This window comes from Oculina patagonica, chromosome 8, assembly GCF_052425735.1.
Source record: "Oculina patagonica isolate OP01 chromosome 8, crgOcupat, whole genome shotgun sequence".
Taxonomy (NCBI): Eukaryota; Metazoa; Cnidaria; class Anthozoa; order Scleractinia; family Oculinidae; genus Oculina; species Oculina patagonica.
Genome location: NC_135765.1, coordinates 15,137,970 through 15,162,520, shown reverse-complemented (window position 1 = coordinate 15,162,520; position 24,551 = coordinate 15,137,970). Strand labels below are relative to the sequence as shown.

The 24,551-nt window shown below is 37.1% G+C and overlaps 1 protein-coding gene across 2 annotated transcripts in view; it reads right to left on the bottom strand.

Annotated features, from left to right (window-relative positions):
• Positions 1-24,551, bottom strand: part of LOC144664512 (uncharacterized) — a 58,233-nt gene that overhangs the window by 27,488 nt on the left and 6,194 nt on the right. Inside the window, exons 6-22 of one of the 2 annotated variants that reach the window (XM_078525677.1) lie at positions 23,518-23,562; positions 23,332-23,376; positions 22,993-23,055; positions 19,623-19,703; positions 18,612-18,656; positions 14,149-14,184; positions 13,980-14,015; positions 12,646-12,672; positions 11,890-11,925; positions 11,366-11,419; positions 9,886-9,948; positions 9,262-9,294; positions 7,756-7,866; positions 6,969-7,013; positions 4,385-4,442; positions 3,085-3,137; positions 2,666-2,855 (exon numbers count right to left, since the gene is read on the bottom strand). In XM_078525677.1, coding sequence (XP_078381803.1) covers positions 2,666-2,855; positions 3,085-3,137; positions 4,385-4,442; positions 6,969-7,013; positions 7,756-7,866; positions 9,262-9,294; positions 9,886-9,948; positions 11,366-11,419; positions 11,890-11,925; positions 12,646-12,672; positions 13,980-14,015; positions 14,149-14,184; positions 18,612-18,656; positions 19,623-19,703; positions 22,993-23,055; positions 23,332-23,376; positions 23,518-23,562 — 1,021 coding nt within the window. The remainder of the gene's footprint in view (positions 1-2,665; positions 2,856-3,084; positions 3,138-4,384; positions 4,443-6,968; positions 7,014-7,755; positions 7,867-9,261; positions 9,295-9,885; positions 9,949-11,365; positions 11,420-11,889; positions 11,926-12,645; positions 12,673-13,979; positions 14,016-14,148; positions 14,185-18,611; positions 18,657-19,622; positions 19,704-22,992; positions 23,056-23,331; positions 23,377-23,517; positions 23,563-24,551) is intronic. The other variant, XM_078525679.1, reaches the window with a different exon arrangement.

Here is a 24,551-nt window from a genome sequence, read left to right as displayed (position 1 = left end):
ATTCTTCCAGGCATTCTCCTATAGCTTCCATTTAGAGTTCTAATCAAAGTCTCTTCGAGATATTGACGTTTTTGCATGAAGTATGAGTCGAAGGTTTATCCTGTGCATTGTTCTTCGAACTTATCATTACAGTTTCTTTGTAGTTTAGTTTAACAATTTCCTATCTTCGCGGAGGAAATGCAGCCATATAATTTTGTCAAAAATGGCTCGTCCGGCCGGGTATTTAAACACATATTCCTTAACATTACACAAATAAACACTGCAAATTTCAGCGAGATCTGACAATTCTATACTTTAAAATTGCAAGGACCTTTCGAGGCAGTCGATTACGGCAGAGAAATTAGCAAATGAAACAGCAAAATATGCGTTTGACGCTTTGTTTTTGCGACGTCATATTTGAATTGTTATAGGTAGACCGCTGTTCAATGTGTTCAAGGCCGTATCGTTACGATTGCTCCACGAAAAAGCACGGAAAAAAAATACGGATATTTCCAACTACTGTCGGAGAAAACATTGCGCATATAATTGCGGCGTAAACAAATCGTTACACTCAAGCTGCGTTTTGTCTAGGCTCTGCGAGGGTCGGATATCAAGACCCAGGATTAAACAAAAGCCATATATACAGTGAATGCTTTCGAATTATATTGGAAGATGAAATACGAAAGAACTTTGCTGTCTTTGACTGAAATTCCACTCGAACTGAGTAGATACGATCGCATGTTGTAAAGCCGATTCATGCAACATTGCTCTCAATGCGAGGTCTTGTACCTAACGACCTAGGCTGATGACGAAATAGAATGGCGCTTGCATGTAGCGACCAAATTTGGCCTAATTTTTAACCGCTCCTAAGCTAAAAGAAGCCCCCATCTCTTGCATTTGTTTTAACTTCAATATCTTTGAAAAGAGGGAGTTTTTTGGTATGGTTTATTTTTGACGTTTGTAATTTTTAAACGATGTAAGTGCTAGTGATTATTTATTCGTGTTTTAGGTACGCAATCCATTGTTTGTGCGACGCTTTTTATAGATCGCCTTTCAGACACACGTGCGTTGAGATAAGAAAGCTGACATGTCACTTTTAAAATTGTTATATAACGTTTGTAAATGTGACAAGTCATGTTTTTTCCACGAGATCGCAAGTGATCACCCACAGCGGAAAGTAATCCCTTGAGAAATTAAAACAGTCCCTTGAGAAATTAAAAATCTCGATGATTTGGTAAGTGCAGAATGCAATATGGAACAATTGAAAGTATGTTGTTTTATATATGTTCGTGTTTATTTGCTTTATTTTACTTTCGGAAAAACTGTTCACAGGCTACTTGTATTCTTTCCCAGGTGTTCCTTACGCTAATCTTTGCAAACGTAACACGACACTTTTGTTCGTTTGTAACAAAATACTTTTGTCTTCCTTGAAAATGCGATAACATGAAACTTTTGTTTTTTGTTTGTTTTACGGCGGCATCGATGACATTTGTTTAATTTAATTAAGTTACGGTTTAGACTGCACGAAAGACGATTCTCAAAAACTAAAGAAACAAATCTAATCAAAAAACATATTTTTCGACAGGTTTTTTAAAACGCAGTACAGCTAGGATATTTGTTTCCTGGTTATCAGGTGTTCACGCCGAAAATCCCGGTGCAAGTTTTTGCATACCTAATTACGAAAGTGCCGTGAAAGTCTCAAAATCTAATTTAATTAATTTGCGGTTTTTACTTGGCGCCAAGAAGTCTGCAGGAAGCCTACCGCAAACACGCAATACAAGCGATGTTCATGATAGTTCCAGAAAACAACGTAGACTAATCTGCGCATGCGTTTGGTGTAAATTACGTTGAGTAGTACCACAAGGAGAGCAAAGGGTTTTCTGAAACAAATATATACGTTTGAGATCTTCATATGAAAGTAACGTAGATGTGCTCCAGGTTTTACCTAGGGGTACGGTCAGGTGCTCCCCACCCCCACCCCCTCCACAAGGAATAATTAATTAATTGATATTAATTAATTAATTGGTGATTAAAAGTTTACACCATAGTGCTTTAGCGCCTGAGGGGTTTAGCAAACGACAACCCACCAAACCATCACAATAGTGCATTCTGCACTAAAAACGTCCCTTGAGAGTTTACAAATATGTGGTTCCCACATAACCCCTATTCTACCATTTTAGCTTGTAAACAAGCAAAAACGTCGAAAAAAGGTGTATTTTGATCGTAAAAGGAATAAAAGACCATGTTGAAGATTTTAACAGCCAGCCACGTGGATGCCATTTTGGCTATTTGATCTCTAGCAAGCAGAGAGACTGGGAACTGTTTGCAAAACAATACAACCCAAATATGGGGTTTTCCTTACACCCAAATATGGTTAAAAAAGGCCCTTACGCAGAAGTTGAGTTTTTTTCTGCTATACACGCGGCTCTATGATGCCGCCGAGTCAGCCTCACCTCTTGGCTCGGCTGCCACGTTGGCAACAACAGAATCTGTATTTTGCTTTGGTACTGGATTGAGTAAAGCAGTTTGGGCATGAAAAAACATAAGCCAACAGAGGCTCTCTACAACATTGCCTGCTTGCTAACTATCGAAATGACAAGGCTGAGATGAAAAAAAATCTTTGAATTTGAAGTGCGAGAAATCAGGATTCCACACAATGTTCGAAAAGTTTGATATGTAATCTTACCTTGTGTCCCAGGAGGGCCCTGAAGGCCCTCAGGTCCAGGCTCACCAACAGATCCTTTGGGACCAACAACAGAAGCACCTGGGGAGCCAGGAGGGCCAATGTCACCTTGATCTCCTTGAGCCCCTCTATCGCCAGGAGTTCCTGCAATACCTTTTGCTCCTTGATTACCTTTCTTGCCTGGCAATCCACCCTATGGCAATCATACAGGTTTTATAAAACTCTCTCACCAACTTCAAATTAAAAACAAACAGCAACACAAGTGCAAGAATGGTACTCTGAAAGTTGTTTTGTCAAAACAGCACCACCAGTTGCTTAGCAACATCAAAAAAATTCTGATCTCACAGATTACCATTAGCTGGCCTCTTCCCAAAGTGAAAAATTAGGAAACCATCATTGTAATCTTCTGAAAATGAACTTACCCCTCTGTCTCCAGCAGAACCAACCGGACCTGGATTTCCTTTGATACCGTCTGCTCCCTAACACAAATATGAACACCCAAATTAAAACATTTCACCTTTTTAAAGAACTTCATATCTATTAATTTTTGCACACGAAATTTAAAAGTTTTTGCAAGGTTAAGTAATACATGTACGTATAACTTGCAGAATTTATTGGATTTTTATTTCTGCTCAAATCATTGCTCCTACTTTGTTTCATTCGCACCATTTAGGCCTAGTTCAGACATCGCGCTCCTGCTGTGCCAAACTAAATTCAGGAATTAAGTTCAACAAAAGTATGGCAGAAGCACGGCGTCTGAATCAAACTTTTGAATTGAGTTCGGCAAAGCAATTTAGTTCGACACGGCGTGTCGTGCCGCACGACGTTGGCACGGCAGCGGTTCAGACGTCGTGCTTTTGCCGCACCAAACCAAATTCATAAATTATATTGATGTATTTTGGCGGGATTACGTTCCCGCGAGGAGTTACGAGGAGACCCGAGAATACTTCTCCATTACGGAGTATGCGCACAACCTCGTTCCCAGGGTCTTCTCCGTTTTTAGCCGCCATATTGAAAACGGAGAAGACCCTGGTGACGATGTTCGTCACCAGTTGCATACCGTACTTAAAAGTATGCAAATTGAATTTTATTCTTGCCAGACGGCAAAAACCATGGTGGCCAGCCAAAGGAATACAATGAATATTTTTCTGCTAAAAAGCACGTCGAAGATGTTTCATTCAACGAAGTAGATGACACTAATGACAGGCTGAACAGGGCGAAGAAGAAGCTATTGGGTCTGAATCCGAAATAAGCAAGTTTTCGGAAACTAGTCGGACAAACAAACAAACATTCGCCGTCCTCGCAAAAGGAAAAGTTTTTTTCTGTTGCTTTTCTTTGAGTTTTTGCTGCAATTTGGAAAACGGCGCCATTTTTGTTGGATCACCACTGACTAAATGTTATGTAGCTACAGTAAATCCTGAATCAGAGTCGTGCTTCTGCCGTGCTACAGTAGAACCTAATTGCAATTTAGTTCGGCACGGCAGGAGCACGATGTCTGAACTAGGCCTTAGTTATTGAATCTTTGGGAACACCAAGGAAAACAACATGAGAGGGTGGAAATTAACCAAAATGTTCATCCCAAGACCAACAATAATTGTCTTGACAATTTTGCTAGAATTACAAACACAAACAACTAGACAACCTTTTGAAAAGACCCCAGTGTAAAAACCAAGAAAAATATTAACATTAAACAGCAAATAATTAAAGAAACAAATTATCAACTTGCCTGTTCGCCAGCAGGACCTGTTTCACCCTGCATACCCTGGTTACCTGGATCGCCCTAAGAAATTATAAGAAAGTTATAAAAATTATAATACATGAACACTGTGTTAAAGGTTCTAAAACCATATTCTTAGCTGAGCAGTTAATTGAGAAAATACTGTATGGCACAATGGAATTATACTATGGTCGAACCGCGATTATCCGTACTCATGGGAACTGGCCTAAATAGTCCAGATAATCAAAAATATGAAAGTAAATGAGCCAAAAAAAAGACTGAATAACTTAAAAGAAAACAAGAAGGTCTTAGAGCTTAAAACTGCGCTGGTCACGTGACCACCCTAGGGGAACCATGTGAGGGGAATAAAAAAAGCACCACTCCCCCATCAGGAATTATTCTCAACCCTCTGACACTTTCATACAGTTTTCATATGGAAGTTCTTTTCATCTTTGTTGCTTTGGGAAAAAACCTGACAAGTTTGCACTTCTAAAGTGTGGCTTAGAGGTGAAATTTGCCAGCCTGCTTGTAGTTAACATGCATAAGCACTATTACTTTGGCACAATTGACTGCTGAGCATTTTTAAGATTAGTTTTAATTAGCTTATAAATGTAATCTTCCAATTTATTCTTAGTTTATAATTTCAAGCTAATTTAGTTTTTTTCATAAGTTATAACAATTGCATGTACCCTAGTTTTTACAAATTTATTCACGTTGTATCTAATTTTTAAATATTTGTTCTCAGTGCTGCATCTAATATCAATATTTTTGAATTTACAACCATGTAACTTTGTTAATGAACCTTATCAAGTGAAATAAAGACACACAGTTTATGCTTAGTCTCACTTTCTCTATCAATATAACTGCACTGCATGCACGTGCAGCTTTTTCTCAAACTAATAGAAAACTGATAAATAAACCAGTGCAAGTAAAACCATTGTAACTGGGTCACAAGTGTAAATAATTTTTCAACAACTGGAAATCAATCAAAAATTGTTTAACAAGCACCCCTAAACTTTTCATTATATGCCACCATGGTGCCTGGCATGCAAAATCCGAGATCACGAAAGATTCTCAGACTGAAGTGAATGAAACCTTTCTGAATGTAGCAAACCTGATAGATTTATTTTTTTTACATGAAAATTGTTTGTTTCAGTTTTGTCAAATTGACAATCTACTGACTCTTGCACCTTTCAAGTGTTTTGATGCATGTCTTTCCAATATACTGTACCATGAATTACGTAGTAGAAATTTCATCTGATTTGAAGGCTAGCTAGTTTCTTAATCACTTACATATCTTTTGTCATAATTAAACTAGTAATACCTATCGGTAGAAATGCCAACGAGTACAATGGGACGCTTAATGATTTTGGTCGATCAATAAACATTGCGCGTTTTCTTTGAAAATCTTGAATGTTTATGGAGTAAAATGCGATTTTATGAGGGCTAAAAAAAAGTTCTAAAATAATACCAAAGTAGTGAAGATTTAGTGAGAAATCTTGTAAACTTCATGCTATTTGAGAGTTTCAAGCCATTGTTGTCCAATGCCGCTATTTTGGAAAGGTTTCCACTGTTTTAAAGTCCTATAGGTCTTAATCAAAGTGGCTATGAGCCACTGAACACGAAAAATAAATTATTAAACAAAAAGCAAACTTTTACAAAGATTTGCCAAAACAAAGCATTTCAAACTTTCCACACTGCAGTTGATCCATTCAGCACATAAGTATTCAAAAAAATTGAGGTTTTAAAAGGTAAAAGCCTGGTCGGACAAGTTTGTGGCCAAAGATGGAACAAGTTTATTTTATTATTCCGAGAATAATTCATCACGCGCAATGCGTGATGTCTCAAATATCACGTTGAATTGTTGTTGTTGAGACACTGCAAATTGCGTTTGGGCAACCAGCTTTTAGGAAAATTAAAGGCCCTGTTTCCCGAGGGAAAAAACGCTGGAGTATCCAGGAAAAAATGTAGTATAGGGAATTTATTTTATAAATTCGAGAAACGAAATAAAACTCTCTTCTGATTGATAAAATCTGTGTTGTTTACTTAGCCAGACCTAACTTAATTACGCATGCAAATTTGTATGACTTCGAAATTTTCGAAGCTTTGGAAATCTTGAAGCTTTGGAATGCATTTCTTGCCTTCATCTAAAATGAAATTAAATTCTAAACAAAGTTTAATTCAAGTTTCTTTCGTATTTCAATCTCTAGTTCGGGAATTTTGGCTTTTTGAAGCAAACAGATTTAAAACCTCTTTGTTATCTGAGACGCATCTTGTCTGGGAATTTTAGTTGCCAATGAATCATGCACGTGCTGAACAAATTAGTAGCGCGCTGATTGGCCAAACTACAACAAAGTGTGCACGTGCTGAACAGATTCTGCTGAACGGATTGGCTAAAAACATCAGAAGTTGTGTCGTCAAGATCTACCTTACATTACATTACATTACTTACATTACTCGACATTTGGAGTGTTTCTGAGATTTTTTTCGCATATACAAATCTTCTCGCGGCTCTATATTCTGCCGCCTCGTCAGGCCTTCTGGTCTTCCAGAAGGCCTGACTCGTTGGCAATAATCATTTGACCATACCGTTGGACCAGTATTTCCTTGATCTCCTCTGGATCCACGGTTTCCCTAAGAAAAAAAAATCACAGATACTTTGAATCATCACAGGTTGTGGACATGGGTTACAAAGTGTATACAGTATTACCCACATTTCCCTGTTTATTTACTCAAGAGCAAGAATACGAACTGAGAAACTGAGTGGGAGAAAAACAGGCTCAAGGTCCTCACAAAATAGACAGAAACCAAACATATTATCATGACTGGCCCAACCGAATTCAGTAAATGAACAACTCCTCGTACCTTTTTTGAGTTTCATTATTTTATATTTATTGGAAAGTTGTGAATGAGATCTTTGTGAATGTGCTAAATTGCTTCGAGTGATCATGACACTTAATAAATTGCTTGTCTGTAAATTGTCTTGAAATGTGTGCTTTTCCGTTTTTGTTTAAATGGTGAGGGAAGTTAAATTATGTTGGGCCAACATTGTTTTGTCCCGTTAACCAAATGCAATCCATTTTTGTCTTCTTCAGTTTTGTCCATCAACTCCCAAAGCTTCTTTGTTTTTTTATGTTTATTTTGAGTTTATCTACAGTGTTAAGCCATTATTGTAATATTTCATTTGATTCAATAACTAGATGGCCAGTACTGATATTGCCCAGAGTTGTCTGACTGCCCAGCTCTTGAACATCAACAAGTCTGTAAGTCCATGCAAATTATTGTGTCCCCAGACCCTGCCCTTTGGAGATAAAGGATTTTCAAATTAAATTTTATGGGAGCTTGACTACTACTATTCATGTTCTCTCTGCAGTACCTGTATACCCTTTACACCAGGTTCGCCCACAGCCCCCTTGTCTCCTGGGGGTCCCGGTGTACCTCTACCAGTGGCATCTTCACCTCTTTGTCCTTTTGGTCCCTTAGATCCCTGGAGTGAGGATAAAAGAAATTGATAACCATACTTGTCAGCAGTTCAATTGCTTGACCACTTCATGTTTTATTAACATTCACTAAAATATCAATCATTAATGTGTTAATCAGGTATGTAAATTTGTAACATATGCTAAAATTAGAAACCCTGGTCAAGCACTGATTTTTCAAATGATGATGACGATGACGATGGAAATGATTACAGTGTTGTTTCTCATACTATTGCCACTTGAGAAAGTTTGGATTAATTTTTGACATTTTTTTGACGGCTTTTGTTTGAACTGGCCAATTAAACTGCAAAAACTATGAGGGGCAAAGTTGTTAAGTTCAGAATTCACTTTCTGTCTGCCATCGAACCTCGATTATCTGGACCTCAATTACCCGGATTTCTCTATTATCTGGCCATGGACTTCCTTCTCTGGTCCCAAATTTTTCATGAATATTAATAAGTCACATTCGAGACCAAACTATTCCTGAATTAAAATTTCACTTTTTGTTTGAGAAACTTTGTAATTATAACCCGATTTTTTTTGGCTCATTAATACTCATCCTTTTGATTATGTAATGTTTAATAAATGAGCAGCAGCGTTTTATCAAGTTTAAAACACAAGGCGCAGCCGAGTGTTTTAGACTTGATAAAACACGAACTGCGAATTTATTGAACAGCTTAAAAATCGTCTGATGTAGATCAACTCATTCTTGCACTAATATTTAGATTAGGGGTTATTTTGGCCTAGAAAATTGGACATAAAGTTTAGCCGCATCTTTATCAGATATAAAGACACTCATTAAACATTAATTTCTTTTGTATTTTCGTTATGAATTATTAATGAGTTTTTTAACGAGACTCTCAGTTATCCAGACTATTTAGCCCAGTCCCCCAAGTCCGGATAATCAAGGCTCAACTGTATTGTCAACTCCGCCTTCCTCTCTTCTTGCACTTTGGCCAATTGAAACAGAAGTTGTCACAAAGTTGTCAAAAATTAATCAAAATCTTTGTCAAATGGCAATGGTATGGCATTCAATTAAGGCATTCCCAAAGTGGTATTAAAATGCCTTTTTTGACATAGCTGCCATTGTCATTGGAAATTCCAAGGGGGTGTGGAGATCAAAAGCCAAAGTTTTTAAAGAAAGGTATAAAGCTTAACTTGAATTCCCAAAAAAATTCCATGGGAGGAGTATGGATATTTTCAGGAACAATACATTAATTTAACTCCATACAGTAAGAAGTGAGGCTTTTGGTTCCCCTCAACTACTTAAGCAGCAGTTTAAATTGACACATTTTGTGTAGCCCTCCTCCTAAACTGGATTGTGTGATAAATGATTAATAGGAAGTTGCCTTTGACCCTAGACACAGACAATGCAACAAAAACAACATTTGAATACTACTTACATCACTTCCCGGTTCTCCTTTTTTTCCTTCAAACTAAACCAACACAAAGTTGTCAGATAATGACATTATTGACTAGTACAGACACCAAATGGTGTCGAGTGAAATTAACAATATACTTTCCTAAGGCTTTTTTTTTTACAAATTGCATGCAACAGAATTTTCTAATTTTGCCATTTTTTACAAAACATGTGAACAATCAAGCCCAGCTGAAACACCAAACATGTTATGTGGAGCTCAGGCCCCAGTTCCTGGAAAGCCGATTAAAATTATACACAATTAGCGGTTATTCCTGGTTTAAATTTTTATTCCAAGGGTAACAAGAGAGGGTTCCAGGGTTAACACAATTTAATCCCCGAATAGCACTAATCAGCTTTCCACAAATCAGTCCCAGGTATCAGTTAATCCCCAGCATTAAGTTCACCAGTTCCCACACATTAAGGTGGAGAGAGGCACTGTAAGAGTAAAAAAGTCTCGCCCAAGAACACAATGCAATGACAATGACCAGGGATCAAACACAGACTGCTTGCTCCAGAGTAAAGCACGCTAACTATTAGACTACTGTGCCTCTAGACATATATATTTAGTCAAAAATATTTATGAATACTGTTTTCAATTTCATCTTACTAGAGTGGCATTTGATCCTGTTAATTCCACTTCCCCAGGGTCACCTGGTTCTCCTTGAAGTCCCTAAAAAACAAAAGAACTTATACCTCAACAAAAATTGGTCAGTGATTTTCAAATGTCACAAAATCAAAACAATTTCAGTGGCAAATCAAACATAAACAGCGGAATGAACCAATGAGAACTCAATGCAATTAATTAATACGGGAGCCAGCTGCAGGCAACGGAAAATGTAGCTAATCACACCCCAGGGGCGGGGGAACTCCTATATGGAAGTGGCGGGGGTGCTCGTTGTCTCACATAGAGGTGTAAATTTCGGATTTTGGTCTCACTAAGGGTGTTCCAGGCAAAATGTCAATTCTTGTTTAGGGTTGCACACGAAGAAATACATGTATGCAAATACAAATTCTATTTTCAGTATTTTGGTATCTTTAAATTAAGGGTTCCAAAAAAGATCAGGCCACACCTAAATTGGCCTCTTTTAGGGTTACTTTCAAAGTTTCTGATGTGAATCGCTGCCTCTTTTAAATGAGAGTCCGCCTGCCCCTGGGAACCAACATTGGATATTATTTTGCACATGATTTGTTGAATAATAGCACACATTTTTTACTGATATTTAGGTATGTCAAAAGTTACAAAAATAATTAATTAAAGTGCATGTGAAGTGAAAATTAATTGCTGCTTATTTTGAAGGCTTTACATTTTTGTATTATGCAAATGAGAAAAGTGATGACATCATTAATGGTTCCACAACAAGATAAAACACTGAATCAAGAGTTTCTCAAGAAATATTAGAGTGGTGTTCTTCCAACTTGGAGCCATAAATGTATAAATAGCCTTCAAAATAAGTAGCAATTCTTTTTTACTTCATATGCACTTTAAAATATTAAAAAACGAACTCACAATAAAAAAAATCACCTAATAAAAAATGCAAAAATGGGATAAAATTTAAAAATCTATACCGTAATTGATATCCATTTAACTAAGTCTAGACCAATTGCAATTCTGTATTCACACCCTGCCTTTAAATTTAAGCTTATCTGGAGTGCTGGCCGTCATGCCTGCTGATCTGTCTCCTGTTAGTTAGAAACTTACCCATGTTATTTTCATTCTGAGAGTGGACAATTAAGATATTTATTCATTCAAAAATACTAATGTTTATACTTAAAATTTATACTGAGTACTAATTTACATGTAGGTTTCATGTGATTGTGTCCAGTCTGTATAAAACATGTAACACTGATCCTTTAACAGATCACTGGCTGTCCATTTGTAAATGTGCTACTGTATGATTTTTACAATGCATCATCCCTACCTTTTAAAGTTTGTTTACCAAATACTTTAGCATGCTTTTTGGCAAATATACAGCCTGTGAAATTATAATTATATCTTTGCCACATTTATCATAAACAATAAATCATTGAAAAAAACCTTCGACACTATAGACACCCTGATATTATAATTATTAATCTGAGATGCTTACACTATCTCCTTCAGGACCCATTAATAATGCTGTGTCTCCTGTTGCTGGTGGACCCTATAAACAGTGATGGAAGAAAACTAAGTATTATACTGAAATATCCTAGCATAGCAGTCAAGTTCTCTGTTTGAGCTTTTTACTGCTTTGAAGTTGCACAACAAGCTTCTAGCAGATTATCATCAAAACTGTGTTTTTCACTTGGTTATAGGAATCAGTTAAGAATTTTCTACATTGAGAGTGTGTACAGCTACAATATACAAAAGCCATATACACCTAAGAAATACAATAATATCATAAACATGACTGTAATTAAAAAGAAAAGTAAAAAAATTAAAAAAAAGAATTACTTTAGCCTAATCATTATTAATAGCATGTATCCTTTGCAAGGAACCCATGTTAGATCCAAAGAAACCTGTTTTAACACTATTATTATAGTGCTGACTATTTTTAAAATCCAAGAATCTAGGTTTTTGAATTCTGTAGAAAAAGAAAATATTTTTTTATTTCTTAAAGGTAGCATTTCTTACCCCTTCTCCTCTAGGCCCTTGTTCACCTTTCATACCCTAAGAGCACAAAAAAATGGTTTTTTTTAACAATAACTGAGAGAATGCACAATTCCCTCTATGAGATGCACCTGCAGTGAATCATGCTTGTTGTATTCAGAAAAAAACAAGTCCAAAAACTTGACAACATTGATTACAAGCATGACTCCCTGCAGGTGTGTCTCATAGGGGAAATTGAGAATTTTTGCACACTGGTCAATAAACAAAACAAGTCCAAAAACTACTCTAAAATTCGAGTGAAAATAAAGTCTATGTATGTATGTATGTCTATGAGTACAGACCTGCATAAAAAAGGTGTAGAGTGTTCTTCAAAGGAGGGTAGTTTTCTGAAAGCTTGAGAAATTTTTGCGTCTTTTTTCAATTAACTTCAATGTACAACTGGCAAGTTTAGAAATGTAAATTGGGACATCTGGGGCAAAATTCTGATAAACTCCTTGGCTTCAAGCAAAAATTAAAGTGACTTTTGGGCTGTCATGCACATGAGTGTCAAACACATGTGCAATTTTGCATTGAGATTCCCTCTAATTCCCTGGTGAATTTTCAGTGTTACTGTAAAAAAAAAAACTAATCCACCAAATTGTTCCATGGTCTAAACCATTTTGTACAACAACCTGTTGTTATCATTGACTACTGTCATTTGGGTAACCAGAGTAGCAGTCATCTTTAATTTTTAGTCGAGTACAATAAACAAACTACAAAATGACAAATGGTTATTCTTACCCTGTCGCCCAATGGACCTGTATTTCCCTACAAAAGTAATAAACATTCAAGACAGCAATAAGAACATATAAGTATGGTTAAAAGAGTTGCCACAGTAGACTTGATCATTTGAAGAGTGATAATTACTTCGTCAATGTGCAAAAAAACATCGGAATTCACATCATAACTGCTTCTATGTACAGAAAATGCCAGTTAAAATAACTTCACACAGTTCCAAAATGTTTTTTTGAGTATTAAAGTGCACCTTACCCCAAAAAATTTTTTCGGTCAAGTAAATAACCATACTTTGCCGAGTATTTCTGTGCAAAAATTTTTGATTTGGTTAAATCCTTGATTTTCTATGCCCGGTTGAAGTCCAGCTCTGTTTGGTTCACAACCACGTTTAAGGCTATCTGAGGAGAGCAAGTGTGTGACGTCAAATCCAGAATGACGCTTAGTCAATTCTCTTCAATTCCCTCTTTTTATTGAAGACTTTCTGGGGCTTTCTGCAGCAAAATTTTTATAATTTGCGTCACGAAATCATCTAAATTCTACAGAAATTGGCAATTTATTTCAATCTTTTCATCTGATTTGCGGATGAGTTTTGACTGGGAATACTAAGAAATTCATTTTACCGCTCCCAAACTGAGCACAGCGATTGAAGCCGAACAGGATGCGTTTTTGTGTATCAGAGTAAACCTGCTTTCGGGGTGGAAAGTGAATCTAGTAAGATTCCAGTCTGTGTCAAAACACCTAGTCTTGAAACTGGTTTTATTGTTTAGGCAATGTTTCATGGGCACGCAGATAATAAAGCCTTGACCTCATTGACCTGAAATCATAGGCAGACTAGTGAGGAGTGTGAGCGACGGGGAGTACGAAGACCGAATGAATCGAGTGGCTGATCGATGGGGTAATAAACAAGCCACCTTTCTTTACTTTCAAAATTCATAAATGCCTGAGGAAGCTATACAAATAAACACCACAATGAATCAAGTTGATTTATAGGAAAGAAATCGCCACTTAATTTTCTTATTGTTCGTTTTTTTTTAACCCTTTGTTCTGTACCTGTAATTATGCTATATATTTTTTTCTTGTTCTTTACTTTACATTGAACATGTTTTATTTTGTTCTGGTGGGGTCCATTGTAAATTTAAATCCACTTTTTACATTGTCTTATCAACTGACAATACGGCCTTATGCGCCTACTGGCGCGACGAGAATTGATTGATTGATTGATCAACTGACAATGATAGAAGTCCTGTTTCTTTAGCTTATTTCAAGTTAGGGTTTTCTTTTAGACCTTTTACAAAACAAAAATGTGTAGCCATTTCTTAGTCATAGAAAATAATACTTACAGGACTACCAGTTAAACCTTTTTCACCAGGTGGACCCTGTAAAGATAACAAAAATTAAAGGAAACTAGTCAGTGCAGGAATTAAGAGGGAGTTGGGTTGCATCAGCAGTAAGGTGGAATAAAATAAATAAAAGAAATTAGGGTAGCCCAATTTTGCAAAGATGACTAACCTTTGGTCCAGTTTCTCCCATCGGTCCAGGGTCACCCTGAAAAAAAAAAAAAAAAAAAGTTAATAAAAAATTTCCAGTCACTGTTAACTCTACACTAAGGGCAGGGTGGACCACACTACTGGATGATAATCTGGTATCTGCACCATGAAGTGACTGGGAATATTAATTACTATCTCCTATGTGTGGGATGGAAGTCCATCACAGGTTATCCCCTCCTTCACACCTGGTCCCACTAATACACCTTCATGACAGAGAGAACTGCTGTGACAGTTTAGTTTCTTGCCCTGGGAGACAATGACTCTGGCCAGTACACAAACCAAGAATCCAAATCACTATCTAGTATATAAATCACTATCTAGTCGATAGTTAAGTAGGGATTACAGCTATCCACTGAATAGCCATTTAACTGGTGGATAGAGTTAGCCACCCTTTGAACAACTGGACCTAGGAGACTGCACCACTCAGGGGTATTTTAAGTTCAACAACAGAAGTGCAAAATGTTATTGCAATCTGCTTGGGCCCATGTCTGTTTTCATAATTTAAGGTCATTGCCCTGAAATAGAACTGAACACAATTTTTTAACCAAACTTCGCCTACTGGTTTATTACTTTAAGGGAACTTATATTTTGAAATAAAAAAGGGGGGTCACCAGATTCGTTTAGGAGCAGGAAGACCATGTATATTCCATATAATTCCTTTATAATTCCTCTGCGAGTACTGGCAAAGTACACCTTTTTAGCGATAATTTATTTTTCAAACACATGAATTGATCTGTTTTCATTTTACAGAAAGAATTTGATCGCTACACCAAAAATATGAGAAAAAATTGATAGGTCACCAGACTCGTTTAGGAGAAAGTGACAATTTACTTCTCTCGCGGACTAAGCCACATAGAAAAAAGCCGCCATTTTGTTGATGTTCGCGCGCGAGCGCACTAAATACGCGTAAAATTCTGCGCAGTAAGGATGCGCAATGCAATACAGGGCAATGACCTTAAGGGACACAGTTGATTTGTTATTGTCAGATTGATGAGCCCCAACCCAGCCACCCTAAGGGCAACAACGTTAATTTATAATTTCACATGTGAAATTATAAAATTGCCATGGCAATGTACTTAGCGGCAAGATGTTAACGGCAAGATGGCGTCCGTACTAAAAGAAGTTTTATAAGCTTAAACTTTGTACATTTTCGCTTGAATTCCATCTTAGCCAGCTACAACCATGGACATTTTTGGTTGAAACGCTCTTAAAAACATGAATTTATCACCATAGTTACTGTTAAATACGTGTCAGTACCCCCGTTCCCCCTTTCAATGTTGGCAAGTGGTAAGACGCTTTCAACTGTCAGATGAATGTTTTTTAACAACATTGCATAGGGGTGGGGAGGGGCAAAATGTGTGTGAATGATTGTTTTCCAATACTTGTGACCATGGTTGTCTGAACGAGCGTGACACCGTCAAACCAGTTCTATGTAAGCAATTTCTGCGAAATTTTACCTATGCAGCGGTCTGAGGCAAGAGATCAATAAAAAGATGTAAGGTCATGTGATTGCTAGATGACGTCACAATGACGCCATTGACTTGCAAGGAAATACATTAATGAGACCTGTGTGAAATGCTGCATGTTTTAAATTAGCCACTATCTTTCTGAACGCAATTCTCGTCAGAACACAACAAAAACATGCTATGCTTTGCTTCCATGTTACACTTTGCTAGAGAAAATAAATTTGCATCGTTTTAGGGGCGAATTACAACTATGTGTGACGGTTTACCGACGGTTTACACATGTTAATGACGTCATAATGACGTCACAGTTACACTTTCAAATCATTTTGATGGCGATTTTGCACTTGACACATAAAATTGCATAGGATACCAAAGTATTTAGTCCTGTGCATGCTTTATACCACAGTTTACAACGGTTTACAACTGGGTTATTAAAAATGTTAATAATAACTTATTTTATATTTAATTGTTCTCCATAAGTAAACCGTTTGGAATTCGTTAAAGTCACGGTATTAGTGTCATAAAACGTGCCATCTTATGTTATTTTATATACTGAACAGATTGCGATAGACGATATGTCTCAAAACCTAGTAATGATGACGTCACAACATTCGGTAAACTGTATGTAAACCGTTAAAAACAGTCCTTATTTGGTCTTAAAGTTGTCTCTAAAATAAATATTGGTCCAAGGACCCCATTTTAAACTACTTGAAAGTACAGTTTATCAAGATAGGTATCGAATAACGAAAAAATCACGTATCTTTTAATATGTTTGGCCGAGATACACTTTATTGTTTGTTACATTAAATGGACATGCTAAAAACCTGAATTTTCGTCAAAATTGAAGGCGGGAAATATCGTCATGAAATTAGAGCATACCCTACTGTCAGCAATGAGTTTATTGCACAACATTGCTTCAGCCAAGTTTAGTTTAAATTAGTAAATGTCAGCGTAAGTTATGGGCATTTGAAACAACTATGAAATCAGACAACCATGGACATTTTTGGTTGAAACGCTCTTAAAAACATGAATTTATCACCATAGTTACTGTTAAATACGTGTCAGTACCCCCGTTCCCCCTTTCAATGTTGGCAAGTGATAAGACGCTTTCATCTGTCAGATGAATGTCATTGCATAGGGGTGGGGAGGGGCAAAATGTGTGTGAATGATTATTTTCCAATACTTGTGACCATGGTTGTAGCCTAGGCCATGTAATAAAACTTTTGATGATATTTTATATTTCAAAACATCAAAACGACTTCTTGACTTAAGCCAATTACATAAATGGCATCGAGCGGATTTTTGAGCGTTTTACACGGGCACCGTTTTCAGTTCATTCAAGACGAACTACGGTCACAATGTGAGAAATAATTGACAGTTGATTCATCTTTGAAACTTTTTGTCAACAGCAAAAAGGAATCTCTAAAAGGTTTTCTTCAAAGACTAAAAAACTTGCGAACTTGAGCAAAGTGTATGCTTTCAACTTTTCGAAGCTCGGAGTTCGTGATGCAATATACCAGTCAAAAACCTACGATTGCAAGTGTAATTTGTCACCTATGATATTAAAATGTAATCAAATGGTATACCGTAAAGTTCTGTGTATAAGCCGCACCTTTTTCCTCTAAATTCAAGTCAAAAATCGGGGGTGCGGCTTATCTACGGAAACATCTCTGGTTTGAGTTCTCAATGGCCTAATTAATATTCATAAAAAACTTCTCAAGACGTCACTCAATAAGCATATAACAACCTGAAAACTTTGTTGTTGTTCACTGCCTTTTAGTTCCTCTGCAAAGCTGTTTGCAGTGAAGCCTGCCGGTTACTTCGAAGCATGTCTTTGCGTGCGAGAAAGCACCAAGAGAAACGCAAGTACTCACAAGGCAAATGGCCGACCGTTTTGTTTTTTTGTTGTTGACCTTCACAGAAAATACATCTGCTGGATTATCAAACTCTTAGTCTACATGAAGTTTCTATCCTGTTGCAGGTAGCAGTTTCAAAGAATCTTGAAAACGTGGTTTCTTTCGAAGAATGTGCCGCGATGTTTGTATTTTAATGCCGAGACTCCTCTCTACATTTCAAAGCTTGGCTACTAAGCATTCATCATTCGCGTACGATTCGGACAAATTACACAAGTGTTTCAGGAGTGTTTAGAAGTGACAGTCTCGAAAAAATGATATCAAGAGAGCATCCAAGTTTAAGATGTTGTGAACTCAAACTAAAAAGGAGGTATGACAAGTGAAATTTCGGTTTCGTAAGACTTAATTTATATTAAATATTGCAACAACCGCCGTGTCAGTGTTTTGAAACCGTGCTTGTTTGCCCTTGCTTGTTTACCAATAGAACTTCACTTGAACTTCCAACTTTATTGTCTGTATATTTTTTTCCCAAAATTTGAGCTCCCAAAGCGGGGGTGCTGCTTATCTACGGGTGCGGCTTATACACGGAACTTTACGGTACTCGTAAAATTAGGAAATAATTTCACTTGCATTTTGACAAAACGCGCGTGAAATTAAATAATTTCACTCGTCACCATTCGATTACCAATACCAATCTTGTGTCACTTAGCTTTAGAGTGGTAACATATAAATAATTAATATATTTTTTTACAGGGAACCTAGGAATCATCAGGGCAATTATGGGTTTTGTACATGTAGGGATGATTATTTAGGATTTTTTCCATTTCGAACTGTCCCGTCATTAGTTTCCGTCATGACTGTCTTCATGATAAATTTATTCCCTGGTAACATGAAGAGTTATTCATCAATGTAAATCGACAACACGGAATTTTTGTACACAAAAATGAAGTTGTTCATGATGAAACACTCTCTCAGTGTTTGACAACAAGTCAGATATTAAAGAGAATCTAAGTTAATTTAGTCCAGGTATCCAGACCACCATCATGATCATGATCACCATCAAATAATGGGTTTGAAAAAAAAGTGCTAGTGGAGATACTAGTTACCTGTTCTCCTTTGGTTGCATTGGCTGGGCTGTCATGTGGGTCACCCTAGAAACAACAGATTGTAGTTATACTGTATTATTATTCAACAAAATTAATGCACATGCTGTCCAGATTTGGTCAAAATGTGATTGCTATGTCATCTATGTCACCTGTACATGTACATGTACATGACAGATATCCTGCGACATACGTAGGCTGTCAAGATTTGTCCGAAATCTTGGAAATGCTGCACAACCTCATTTTTTTAGCTGCAATATGAATTTTGTTGACAATTCCTGCTCAATCTTGCGGAAATTTTGTCTGATTTCAGCCAACTCAGCCTACGCCCTTGTCGGCACAATTTTGTGAGATAATTGTTAATTAGACGTAGAATACCGGCTGCAAGTTAAAGGAACTGTTCCACAGATTTTGGCCAAATTGAGGCATTGGAAAAATAATGGCAACCAAATTGGGTGAAATATAAAAATAGCCACTTAGAACAGTGAAGGAACATTTCAACGAAAAAGCAAATACAAAAGAAAGTACGGATAGAAAAAAATAAAGAAGAAGATTGAAACCGATTGTGATGTGTGTTTTTGAAATATTGTTAGTCTCGGTTGTTTGTAATTTAGCACTAGAAATAGTTGACACTAGGTTGTCCTCGCTGTTAATCACTTTTTCTTGTCTGTACATCCGGTACTACAGTCAATTCTTTTGCTTGAAAAAGATGGAAATGAGTTTTCTATTTGGGATGTTCAGGAAGAAAACGCTCCCTGGCGGCTCGTGTTTTCTAACGGTTTCTGGCTTTCTCTTCATCAATATGGAAAGAGGACATACTCTGGCTTGAACCCAGATACCTCGATCAGGATATTCACCATGTATAGACCACAGTGTCTCCCACTGTTTTTCAAGATTAGAATAAATTTTTTCAGAAATCAAGGGTTCAAGAAATTTCAGATTCCACTGTAGCTGATAAGCTTTTCTACAGTGTTGTTTGGAGAAATGTTTATCTTGAACTTTAGGTGTTATTACCTTAGGGCCTTGTTGTCCCTTGTCTCCAGGATCTCCTGCAGTACCTCTACTACCATTTATTCCTACACGGCCAGGTTCTCCCTGCAAGACAACACTTGATCTATCAGCATACTGTATAATGGCATAATTGTGAAAAGAGTTAATGTTAATCTTGACAAAAACATTTCAACAAATTCAGTTGCTGGTTTGCCAGTCTTAGTTGTGGCATTCATTGTAACAGTTGATTGATTACGTTGTTAGGCAAAATGACAGACATTGCTAGGCAGCAATGAAAAAGTGCGTTCACACCTAGAAACATCTGCCATTTTGCCTTGCAGCATAATCAGTCAACTGTGACAATGAATACGACAACTGAGACCGTTAAACACTCAACCTGAATCCGCTGTATTTCAAAATGTGGTGTATGCGAAATGGACTTTGTCTGTTCACAAATAGACACCTCATGTCAATGCATTAACAAACACACCAACTCAAGAACTTTGATTGGAATGCACATAAAATTCAACAACATGTGGTCAATTTGGAAACCAACCATTGCAGTCAATTTTTCTGATCTCAAAAAGTGCTGGAATAAACTTGACTGCCTCCTCTATGAAATGTTGCTTCAAAGGAGCTCAAACCGTCTCTTAATGTGCAATCAGACTTGATTTGCATGGAGTTATTTACCGATGAATAGTACATTAAAAAATTTTGCATCATATCATGTATACTCAAATGTTACCTAATGATATTCAAAACTCAACTCTTTTAACAACTTTGACATTTCAATGAACTTTCAATCTTGAGAATGATGTTGGTTGCTTTTAATTTTTCTAGTCTTGTTAAATGCTTCAACAAGCAATTGAAGAACTCCGGACAAGAATGGCCCCTGGAATTTCTGGCTAAATCGAACATTATCAAAACAGCTCCAAATTGCGCATGCAGGTTTGTTTACGTGTGCTAAACACTGTCCTGTGTTTCATTTCGCTGGTCTTTCATTCATTTTCGAAAAATAACATATGCAAAAAAAAAAGATTTTACAGTAATCCAGCACTAGACATTTTTCCATGCATCGCGTGTGCAAATCTTGCCTCGAGGAACTTTATTACATTCGTCCGGGATGTAAAAACAGCGTTTCACAAACCAACTTTGCTGACCGCCATTAATTTGCTCCCAGGCGGTAGCAGCGAGGGACTGGGACTCGCTATTCTATTGTGACGTCTTAAGTCACATGTTGGGGTTCAAGAACAAAAATGGCGCATTTCTTGGGAAAAAAAACTACTGGTTCGTTTGAGTGCAAGTGCGTCCACTTGGCGGTTGAAGGACATCATTAAGTCTGAAAACCCGTAAGTCTCACAGCATTTCTCGAAGAAATGAGAGATGTTCGGCAATTGTTTTGTACAATAGTGCTTTTTAGCGCTCAAGAGAAAGTTGTCTGACAAAGGCCGGCAGAGCCAAGTGGTAAATAAAGTCTAAAAACAAAGATCTCTTGCCGGGAACTTTGTCAGCGTGAGTTTTGCAGTGTCCCCTTGGGTGCTGCAACGACAACCGAGAAGCGAACTGGTTTTAGACTTAAAAAAATTCTTTAGATGTTTTGCAGGGCACCTTCCCTTCGCAAAATTTTTTCTGTGCCTCATTAAATATTCATCAATCAATCTATCGATTCGTGCAAACGAAAACCTCAGAAGTTTATCTTGTTTTCGCGGGATTTTGTAGATGTGTGATGATGAAAGGAGTGGAGATAGAAGTGAGAGCAAGACGGCAGCACTTAACTGAAAGCAAAATTAGTATAAAGTGAAAACAAGAGCAAACGTATTCAATCAATCAGTCTATCACCCAACAATCAGTCTTTATTTCACTTTCACCTCAAATTACATCTAACGGTAACAGATTAAATAATCTTGCAAGCAGCTAACCGCAAGCAGACTGCAGTGAAAGCTAGCCGCCAGCAAACTGGCGTGAAAGCTTACTGCACGAAAAGCGCGATTTAAGTGTTAAGGCTCTGATCCTAAACTCTGACTCTGATCCTAAACTTAGCTTCTTGAAACGCTAACCATAACCCTTATCCTTGGGTATAGCTTTTTAACCCTAAATTTGAAATGAAACCCTAGCGTCAAACCATAACCCTAACCCTTGGGGTTAGGGTTAAGCTTTTTTCGCTAGGGTTAAGCTTTTGCGTTAGGGCTAGGCCTGTAATCCCAAAACTTTAGCTGGTTTCATTGTTTTGAGGAACAAAAGGTTTCCTTTGTTTATCGTTTGTGAAAGAAAAGTTCTTAAGACGCCGCCAGCAAAAAACCTTGTCTTTTGCATGTGTTATTTTTCGAAAACGAAAGAAAGACCAGCGAAATGAAACATGGGACAGAGTTAAGCACACGTAAACAAACCTGCATGTGAAATTTGGAGCTTTTTCGTTAATGTTCGAATTAGCCAGAAATTCAAGGGGCCATTCTTGTCCGGACCTCTTCAATTGATCATCCAAAAGTTCTTGTGGCACATTAAGGACAGTGCCTCCTATTGCTATTGCGCACTTGTTCTGTGCATCACGCAATGCATCGATCACACTGCACTCTCTGACCCTAGGTTTATATTATAGAACCAGCATCAGTTTGTGTCACTACAGCACACGTTCAACTCTGTTATTCAGCCCTGCAACCTAACGTGCACACCTAACTGACATTTAAGATGGAATCCACTAGGAAGTCAAGAAATATTTATTTAAGTTGGACAAACATCGAGTACCAGAATAATTCAAATCCTATTGCCTTATTTCCTACCCTTAATAAAATTTAAAGATGTAAGTAATTATCCGTGATAACACCAACAACAATTTCTTAACAGAGCCTGAGAAAATGAATTTCAAAGTTCACAAGCTATAGGCAAAATCTCACATGTAGCCATTTTGTAAATTCGTCTTTAAGCGATTCAGTGGAATTCAGTGGAACTTCAAAATTTGTTTTCGATGTTTGGTGTTGTTAGAAAAGATTTATTTTGATAAGATATTTGAAGCAGTAACAAAAAAGTTTGCAATAAGGTGGAAATAATTTTGGTACAACAATTTCTTATCAGAGTCTGAGAAAATGATATTCAAAGTTCACAAGTTAGGGGCAAAAGCTCACATCTTTTAAGCGATTCATAGGAATTCAGTGGAACTTCGAAATTTGTTTTCGAGGTTTGGTGTTGTTAGAAAAGATTTCTTTCGATAAGATAGCGGTATTTGAAGCAGTAACACAAAAGCTTGCAATTAGGTGTAAATAGTTTTGGTACATAATTTTGTCCAATAACTACTCGAAGTCCTGGCGGATTTCCTCTTAATAGTATAGAGGAAACCCCACAGAGGAATGAAGGGAGATTTTCTTACAACAAAGGTGAAAATGTTTTATAGCACAAGTACCTTTTCTCCGTCACATCCACAGAGTCCCATGAAACCCTTTGGTCCATGAATACCTGGAACTCCCTAAAAAGAATGGTTAGAGTATTCACAAAAGGGTTTTCAATAAGAATCAGAGTAGGGGGCAAAAGTTTAAGAGTACCTGGGTAGGGAAGGGAGTACTAACAATGGCATTGTTGTGATTTAAGTATGTTTGTTGGTCAAAAAAGGTATAAAACGTGCAAGAATAATGAAAGAACTTTTTGTCCAATCCACAAATATTTGTGAATCAACTTGAGAGTCTATTTGGTCACCAAATGCAAGTTTATATTTCAAAACTTGCAACTACTGAAGTGTACTTACTGGTATGCCATGTATGCCAGGAAATCCAGGAACTCCAATCATTCCCTAAAAATACAGCCAATGTATGGTAGTTTAGCACTTACTGTTTATGTTTCTTTTAAAAGAAATCATGTCAAAAAAAAAAAAAAACCGTGTCCAAAACCATTTTACTCTAATCCACAGTAACACAGCAAAATCAATTATTACCTGATCTCCTTGAGCTCCAGTGGCACCGGGTACACCTGCTTCGCCCTGGAAACAAAGTTTTAAAGCATTTTAAGTTGTTTCCATTTCACGTCCAGTGTGTTCTTAAAAATTCACATAATTAATATTATATATCAAAATGTATGAGGAGCATAGTAACAAACTGCAGTTGAAGAAATTGCACACATTTAAGCCACATGCTTTATGACTCATTAAAACACACACATTCTATGCTGCATGCTTTATGGTGATCTCGCAAAGGCTTGATTACTCAAGTGTTGTTATGATATAAGACATGCTTTGATTGACCAGCAGCCTCGACTAGATTTTCCTGTAATACCCATGAGCATTGTAAGTGATGTTGGCTGGCAAAAGTAGCAACAGTGCAGCAGAGAGAGGCCTATAATAAACTTCTAACTAACTCATGCTAGCCTGACGGTACTGAGAGAATAACACCCTTGGTCTTTCTTTGGACCTTGGGTGATATTCTACTGCCATTAATATTTTTATTTTTGTGAGCCTAAATTGGTGACTGGCGATGAAGATGTGAAGGGAGTCTCACCTACAATCAACATGGATAGAATAATTGAAGGCAAGAATGACACTTGCTTTATTGGCTATTTGTGAGAGTGCTAAAAAATAATTGAATTTTGGCATGTAAAGTTCCTTTTACATGAGAAACATTAATGCAGAGTTTTTTGCTGGTTTGCACTCATCTTGGAGAAATAACATATGTAAAAAACTCAGAATTTAGAAGCGGCTTTCTTTTTAGTGTTTTGTCTTCATTAAAAGAGGCGCTTCTAAATTCTGAGTTTTTTGCATAGTTGCAAACCAGCAAAAAACTTGGAAACAATGTTTCTCATGTACCAAAATTCAGCTTTTTTGAGCACTTTCAAAAATGGCCAAAAAAGTTTAAGTGCCATTCTTGCCGCCGTGCCTTCAATTGGCAGGTTAGGACTTTTATCACTAAGCCCCATGTGTAGTGGGACCTGCACTAACCTCACTGAAAGGAAACAATGTTGTAGGTCAAATTTGTT